Source organism: Xenopus laevis, chromosome 5L (assembly GCF_017654675.1).
Source record: "Xenopus laevis strain J_2021 chromosome 5L, Xenopus_laevis_v10.1, whole genome shotgun sequence".
NCBI lineage: Eukaryota > Metazoa > Chordata > Amphibia > Anura > Pipidae > Xenopus > Xenopus laevis.
In genome coordinates, this window is record NC_054379.1 from 112539370 (window position 1) to 112548612 (window position 9243).

The window sequence follows — 9243 nt, forward strand, 5'->3', positions numbered from 1 at the left end:
GTTGCTCCAGTCAATATCTGGGTGATTAAAATCCCCCATTATCATTACTTTACCTAAACTAGCAGCCTTTTCTATTTGCATTAGGAACTTTGTCTCTTCCTCCTCACTTACATTAGAGGGTCTATAGCATATGCCTACAATTAATTTGCTGGATTCTTTACAATTGGCAAAGAACTCCACCAATACGACTTCTGCCCCCTCATTTTCTAACATAACCTTCTCCTTTATATGAGCTTTTAAATCCTGCCTAACATACAGACGTACCCCTCCTCCTTTTCTATTGCCTCTGTCTGATAATATATTTTTTATATGACCACATTTATATGAGAACAGCCTATTCCAATGACGGACAAATGGTTATGTGTCAGAGTGTAAGAATAATAAAGTCATATAACAACTGCCCCTATTATTCTGACGCTGCAATAACCACATGCCCAAGGCAGGAAAGGTGAAGGAATGAGTGATGTTCCCCCATTTATTATTTCTCTTATTAATGACACCCAGTGATGAGAGTTCACTTTGTAAGTTACTGACAGAATTCAGAGTGTCAGCAGATACTAGATGAGGCCCCTTTGTACAGAAGTGCTTTCTTCATTTGCTGAGTTCCTCCCTGTGTCTGCTTTTAACAGATAAAGAACTGCAAGGCTGAGGGACAGTTGTAAGCGGGAAACTATTTTCAGTGCAATATCTGTAGCTAAGAACATTCAGTCCTCTTCCATTTTGGGAGGGTTCAAGTTATATAACGTATGTATGTGTACTCCCATTTTAATCTATATAAGCTTGTGAAAAGGGAAGTGTCTTTGGCAAAATGCTTGTGGGACACTTCGGTGTAACATGATCATTTTCCCAAGGCAAAACCATTAAAAATTCTTTGTTAAACTCAATAAACCTCATTCAATTTGAAATAGCCTTATCTCGATGTTTTGCCTTCCATATAACGAGGTCATAGCAATAAAATTATCAACATGTCCCTCCGAAACAAAGTAAAGCCTCTGATATTTACTGCCCAGTCATGCGACTCAGCCATGTTTCGTCCATACCAATCACATCATATTTTCCTTCCAACACCAGCAGATCCAGCTCTCCCATTTTACCAGTCAGACTTCTTGCATTTGTAAACATACATTTAATACTGGTACCATATTGAACATATGACATGTGGTCCTCAATATCCTTAACAGTACCCCCAGCCAAATCTCCTCCCCCATTTTCCCTTTCTTTGCCCACTATCTCATCTAACCTGTCTTCAACTGAATCTTTTACTGAACCCTCCCCACCCCATACCTAGTTTAAAATCTCCTCCAACCGTCTAGCCATCTTCTCTCCCAAAACAGCTGCCCCATCATCATTGAGGTGCAGCCCATCCCTAGCAAAGAGCCTGAAGCTGACTGAGAAATCAGCCCAGTTCTCCAAAAACCCAAAACCCTCCTCCCTACACCAATCTCTCAGCCACGCATTATTCTCCCTATGCTCCCGCTGTCTCCTTAGTGTTGCTCGTGGCTCAGGTAATATCTCTGAGAAAATTACCTTGGAAGTCCTCGCCCTCAGCTTTGCACCTAATTTTTTAAAATAATTTTTGAGGACTTCACCACCTCCTCTAACTTTGTCATTGGTACCTATGTGTACCAAGACCGCTGGGTCTTCCCCAGCCCCTTCCAATAATCTGTCCACTCGTTCCACCACATGCCGAACCCTAGCACCAGGCAAGCAGCAGACTGTTCGGCATGTAGGGGCCTTGCGACAGATTACCCTATCCACCTTTCTAATAATTGAATCCCCTATAACTAGAACCTGCCTTTCCTTTCCAAAAAGGACGAGGTTTGTAAAGGTTATATTTTTAGCACATTTCAATTTGTGCAGAATTATCTGCCTATTGTTTTTTTTCTGCATCATCTGGGGCCCCTACTGATTTGTTTTAAAAGTTTTAAATTGAAAAAAGTTTTAATTAATAGAAAACAGAATGAATGGAATCTATGATACTAGCAAGAACAATTTCCCAGCACCTCTTTAGCTCAAAGTGTAATGCAACCACTCCCTAGCATTGGTCCATTGTGAATGGATGGATTCTCGGATTCTCAGAATTTTTCTGGCCTAGATGGTGGAGGGCAGATAATGAAAGGTGTTGACCACTCCCTGTTTGTAAATCACACCCACTTTAAACCACACCCATTTTACCATAAATCCATGTTCACATTAATTGTGTTAGCACACCAAAAAAAGAAATGGTTGGTGCTCACTGCAGGGATATCATGTATCACTCATATGTGAAAAGAAGTTAAGTCATATTAAGACATACCTTTAAATCCATATTCCTTCTCCTGTGGATAAAACAGCACCCCCCAGCACGATTAAACGCCTTAGGGGCTCCTAGTAACAATTTTAAAATGCTAACAAACCCCCAAAACAAATACCAGGCTTTTGTTCCACAGGCAGAGCAGGGTACACACAGGCAGAGTATGGCACACACAGGAAGAGTATGGTACACCCAAGGAACATAGGGCAGGCAGAGTATGGCACACACAGGAAGAGTATGGCACACCCAAGGACCATAGGGCAGGCAGAGTATGGCACACCTAAGGAGAATAGGACAGGCACAATAAGGTGCACCCAGGGAGCATAGGGCGGGCAGAGTACAGCACACACAGGGAGCATAGGGCAGGCAGAGTATGGGACACCCAGAGAGCATAGGGCAGGCAGAGTATGGCACACACAAGGAGCATAGGACAGGCAGAGTATGACACAGACAGGGAGCATAGGGCAGGCAGAGTATGGCACACACAGGGAGCATAGGACAGGCATAGTATGGTACACACAGGGAGCATAGGACATGCAGAATATGACACACACAGGGAGCATAGGGCAGGCATAGTATGGCACACACAGGGAGAATAGGACAGGCAGAGTATGGCACACACAGGAAGCAAAGGACAGGCAGAATATGGCACATACAGGGAGCATAGGGCAGGCAGAGTATGGCACACACAGGGAGCATAGGGCAGGCAGAGTATGGCACACACAGGGAGAATATGGAACAATAGAGGGGATTTTGTTAACAATACAGGGGATTACAGTCTGAATTTGAAGTTTAAACAATGAAGGGGCCAGTTTATCTCTTTATACCCTTTAAAGCTTGCACATGTTAAGCAGACACAGCAGGCAGACTTTCATGTGGGGGGCCACACAAGGGGGGGTCGCGGGGGCAGTTGGACAGCCCTGATCTAGACCATCTCTGTAGGTTTACCAGTAGAAAACGGATTCATTTACAGACAGCCTTGTACCCACCAAACACCTAATTTGCTCAGGAGTGCGTTATGAAGAACTTTGTGGGTAACTGCAGGGCCATATTTATATATAGGAGGGTCTGTCCTAGGGCAGCAGCTTCAAGGGGGCAGCACTCGGGTGCCTAAATTAAAATGTATTTTTTTTAAAATGAATTATCTGTCCAGCTGCTATCAGACCTTGCTATCTAAATCCAGTGGCAGAGCTGGGGGGGGGGGTTGAGGGGTACCAGGATTTTAGTGCACAGACACAGAGAAATTATGTTATGTGTGTACGGAAATTACATCACACGAACATAAGTGACATCATATGTTCATGTGTGGTTTGCCTTTAGGTCCGATGTCTAGGGTGGTACCAGACCTAAATACAGCACTGGGTAAATGTAAAAAAAGGATCCAGAGCAGGGCTTAGCAATTGGTTTTCCTACAATGTTGGTGTAAAATGAAATTTAGGAATGGTAGAAGTTCAAAAGACACCAGCATGCTGGTCCCCTTAAATAAATTAAGGAAATGAAGCAGTGTTCTTAAGAGAAAATAGGTGCTTTTGTGAGGATATAATAACTGCTTACAAGTACATTTATTTCAAAACTAGATAACTGAATAATTGTTTTTTCTTTGTGGCACTATATAAATATTGTAGACACATTTCTTGACAACAGGCAAGCCTTCATTTGCACACTGCAGTAAAGTAAGTTTGAAAACTGGCCTTACCTCTATGATACTTTGAAGCTCTTCAACATAAACACGTTCTGTTTCTATTAACTCATTTATGATGTGGCTGGGAGAAAAATATATACAGTTAAAAGAACATATGGGAAAAATACATATTTAAAAGAATTAAATGAGATTAACATGAAAAATTGCATTTTAATAGTTTGGTAATAAAACAAAGAACTTGGAACTCATGAACTTGGGCAAAAACAGTCAATTATTAAATTGGTTACACAGAACTACTGTATGTTTCAAAAAACAAACCAAAGAATCTTTCTAGAAGCAAATCACACAGAAATAATACCAAAGTAATCACAATATGAGCTAGATTCAAGCATGCAGTTTTAGCATTCAAGCATCTACAAAGCCCAGCAGGATAATATATAATGCATAGCTTCACACTGTCATTTTTTCATTCATAATTTTAAATGAAAGTGATTAAAAACAAAGAAACGTATCAAGCATAAAATCAAGTGGATGGGTTCAAATATTCAGCCCCACTGAACTATAATCAGTTCTAGCAGCACTAAGAGCAAGAATTTTGCACTGAAATCAAGTGTGGAAATTACAGCCTGGCATTGTGTGCAAAATCACGTGATAAGAATATGGGACACTGTATTATGTTACTTTCTCATGTAAAAAGTGACCCTGTTCATTGCCTATCATCATTTGCTTAATGCTCTGTTTTATGGCATTTTCTGGAGTAATTCAGCAACAATTAGTAGTCTTAATACCTATAGGTTGATGTGTGTGACAAATATCTGGATTTGTTACTTAACAGAACTAGCCACATATGACAGGTTCATCTTGGCAGGGCCAGATTGACTGTAATGCCTTGCAGTGTGATGACCCATGGACCAAAATCCTACATCATCATTACATGTAAACCAAACTGAGCCTTACTTATCACACAGATCTATGGTGTAAATGGTGAAATTCTGCATCTGTATACACACCTTTCAAAACAGGATTTTCACCAGGCTAATTAGTGTTTAGCAGCATCCTTGTATTAGTTGTATTGTGAATGTGCAGCTAAGTGAAGCCCTGTTCTTAACACGTGGTTTTGGACTTCCCACCCATGTTTTTGGCAAGATATGCAGATCTATTATCTCAGTAAAGCCCAGCTGGCCCCTATTTCAACATGGAGCCAGGATTCTTAACAGAATGCCATGGTAGTCAGCATTATTCCTAGTATGTGTTCATTGTGTTCTGAAACGGATATTCAGCTAGTTCTGGTAGATGAACATAATAGGATAAAGGGTGGGAGAGATATAGATATAAACTGCTCAACAGGTCACTGACAGCAGCGTGAGTGTAACTGCCTGGTGCCAGGCCCCCTGAAACACACTTCAACCCCTACTGCCCCACCCACATACCCCTCTCCCCACCACTTGCTTTCTGGTAGGACAGCGGCCAGAGAGGAGGGATTTCTTTACACCTATAGAGAAAGCATATCCTGAGCTCCGGGGACCCCTGTACCCCCAAGACCACTGGGTCTACTTCCTCTATACTTACTCCACTGGTCGCTGTGAAACATCAGGCCTAGTAGTTATGATTAGTGCCCAATAGGGAGCTGCAAATTATTGTATGTTTATACATTCCCCCAACACACACCTTATGTGTGGGATAAAACACCCCTACAAAGGCTGCCACAGGAAATTAAAATGTGGATAACCCCGCATAAAACACTGTGTGTCTCACTGTGAAGTATAGTCATTTTTAGGCTACTTATATTGCCATTATTCATTTTTTATCTTTTTATTCTGGTCCTCTCATAGTCATCTTTCAGCCTGTCCTTTTAACCACATTCTGGTTGCTTGGTTAAACAAGAAGCAGTGGCATAAAGTTATTGAGGCGGGACCCCAGAACAAAAAAAAAAACAGTTCTCCATCACATGGGTGGTGCAGTTTGCACGCTCAAGGGGCAGGGAGGCTGAATCTATACAGCAGACCGCACCACATGGAGGTTATGTCACTGCCAAGAAGCCATTATTTATTTTACTCTAGACTTCTTAAAGGGCAAACCAAAATTTTATAAAGAGGCCCACATAACATAGAAACCCATAATATACCCATCACAGTTACTTGTTTCTTTAAAAAGTATGAATAAATGCCATTTTATATGGTAAAATCTAGCTGTTTAACAGTTCTTCTCTTTCTGCCTCATTTGAAGTCCTGGCAGGGGAGGAGGGACTAAAACACTGATGTTACAAATTGTAACAACTTCTCCACAGCTTACAGACAGCATTCAGGAAATACATAACCCACAATGCATTGCACTATGATGTTCGTCCTTATTGAAATCACATGTGCAGGGAATTGTGGAGCTTGAATGATGCAGGCTAAGGACAGATGGATGCAGATACAAAGTAACAGTAGTCTGCCAGCTAAGCAAAGTAGTTAGACAGATCAGCAGGAGAGCAGGGGGATAAGCTTATAGAACTGTTCCAAACCATTAAAAATCATGAAAGGTATGCATATTTTTTAATTTATGTATATTGCAAAGTTGCTTGATATTATGTTTACTTACAAAAAGCTCAAGTTACAGTATGTTTGTGTGAAGTTCCCCTTTAAAAGGCTTTCCAGTAGATGCTGGACTTTTGTTGCTAGGGTTCTCCTCCATTCAGCCAATCCGAGTATCACAGAGTTTAGTTACTGATGTTGGGGATAGGGCCTGACTCACAGTTGACATTCTAATTGATCCCAGAAGTGTTCAGTTGGGTAAAGGCTGGGACTTTGTACAGGCCAGACAAGTTCTTCCACTTCCATCTTAGAAAACTAATTGTGCATGGGGGCATTGCCGAGCTGAAACAAGAAAGGGCTAATCCTAGACTGTTGCCGCAAAGTAAATGGCAAAGACTGACTAAAATCTCATTGAACCCTGTGTTAAGATTTGATTTCAGTGTAAAACGGGCCCTAGCCCAAACCGCTAAAATCACTCCCATATAATTATTCTTCTGCCACCATTCATAGCTGTGCATTTCAATACTGGTGTCAACATTAATGGGGGCCTATACACAAAGTTTTGAATAGTTTAAGAAAATATAATTCTAAGAAATTTTCCCCTATACATAAATTACACATTTTTGTAAAGTGTTTTGTAATATAAATTGCTATTACAAATAGTATCTGTGTGGCTATTTACATTCTGTGCACTTCTGGCTCTGCCTCCTGAAACTATGTTTCAAGCCATCACATTAAGATGGTTGGACGGCAATCTGGGCAGTGTCCTCACTCCAGTGGATGAAACAATAGTATTTCTTTAAGCAAACCCCGTGGCAAGCATTATGTCCCCTGCACTGGGAGAAAGCTCACTCATTATATGCATGTAAGGTAGTCTCAGTCAGTGCTTCTCTTGATCCTATGTCACACGCATACATAGGTTGGGACCAGCGCCGATTCTACTTACAGCGCCGCCTGAGGCGGCTCCTTCAATGCCGCCCCTCCCTCGCCGGCAGGAACACTAATGCGAAGAGCGCAATTGCGCTCTCTCGCAATAATAAAGCCGAATTTCCGGTTTAAAAACCGGAAATTCGGCTCTTAAAGGTACCAGGAGCGGCTTTTGCCGCCCCTAGAAACCTCTCCTGCGTTGCCGCCTGAGGCGAGTTTCTCAACTCGCCTCATTGGCTGCGTGCCCCTGGTTGGGACTGAGATTCAATACAGGCCCTGTTATTTCAAGTATAACAGAGGGCCAAACTAGGGATGCACCGAATCCACTATTTTGGATTTGGCCGAACCCCTGAATCCTTCTCGAAAGATTGGGTCGAATACCGTACCACATCTGAATCCTAATTTGCATATGCAAATCATTTTTACTTCCTTGTTTTGTGACAAAAAGTCACACAATTTCCCTCCCGCCCCTTATTTGCATATGGAAATTAGGATTCAGATTCTGTTTGGCCGGGCAGAAGGATTTGGCAGAATACGAATCCTGCTGAAAAAGGCCCAATCGCGAACCAAATCTTGGATTCATTGCATTCCTAGTCCAAACAATCCCCTATGGGCCCAAAGAACAGTGGCTGTCTATTCCATCCTACAGCAGCCCCTCTGGCATAAGAGGCATAGCGTCCAAGAGAAGGGTTACTTTTGTTTCCGAACAACTGGAATGAGAGCGGTTAGCCAATACCTTCGGTGAGGGAGACAATTTTCATGTGGCCGGAGTCCCTTATAGATGATTGACAGGGCAGTAGGAGAGGTTTCTGCACCCGCAATTCACAAAAAAAAATCACTTAAGATGGCGTATGAAGTGAAAAGGTTGCTTAGAATTCTATTTTCTTTCATGATGCAAACCATATCTTTTTGGGCAGAGAATCAACCGTTCAAGTTGCAAATTACAAAGAGTGAAAGACAGGGGTAATACTGCAAAATATGAGAGACACGCGGAGCCCAGTGACCGCACCGATAGTCCATACCTCCCAACTGTCCCTTTTGCGGAGGGACAGTCCCTCTTTTGACAGCTCAACCCGCAGTCCCTCATTTGTACTGGAAAGTCCCTATTTTCTCTGCACTGAACAGCCAGAAAAAGAAACAAAGTTTCTCACTTAATTGGCTTTTAGCAGAGAGCCCAGAAGAGGTGCAAATAAGATACTTTGTAACAATTTTGAGATACAAAAAAAACAGTTTAGATAAGGAGACCTATTTTCAAACTTTCATAACCTGCCAAATTATGTAAAATGAACATGGTAATTAGGGGGTGTGGTCACAGAAAGGGCGTGGTCAAAAATGCTGGTCTTCGTGCGAAAAAAATTGTTGTTCCTCTTTTTACTTCCAAAATGTTGGGAGGTATGTAGTACATATGGCTGAAAACAATGCGAGTTCCTACACATAGAGCCATAAAGCAGACACACGCCACCTCGGCTTTGTACCACCACCGCCTGTACATGCCCGTCACACCCCACAGCACTTGACTGCCACGTTTCCGCAGCGACTTCTGCAATTCCTGCCTCTTCAATGGCTTAATAGTAACGTGAAACTCTTTCCATGAGCTCCTTCTAGTCATTCCCACAGCCTGGGCCACGCCTCAGACCACAGGACTTCTCCAAAACACCCCTGGCCAATAATATTTCTCACATGAATCACCAGCGCTGACACATGGATTCATCGATTCCTATAGAGAGTAACCGGACAACTGTTGAGATCTAGTACTTCTGCGTCATTCTCCGTCTAATTGCTAATTAGTAATATTATTAGCGCTTCCTTGATAAATACGAGTTTCAAGGAACTTTTTTTCGTTTACGTTTGCCTTATTACTCAGC

At 42.1% G+C, this 9243-nt stretch overlaps 1 protein-coding gene across 2 annotated transcripts in view; it reads right to left on the minus strand.

Moving 5' to 3' along the window:
• LOC108716979 (guanine nucleotide exchange factor DBS) overlaps positions 1-9243 on the minus strand; it is a 201492-nt gene that overhangs the window by 57619 nt on the left and 134630 nt on the right. For both annotated transcript variants that reach the window (XM_041563266.1, XM_041563267.1), the window contains exon 16: positions 3990-4056. In XM_041563266.1, the coding sequence (XP_041419200.1) occupies positions 3990-4056 (67 nt within the window). The remainder of the gene's footprint in view (positions 1-3989; positions 4057-9243) is intronic.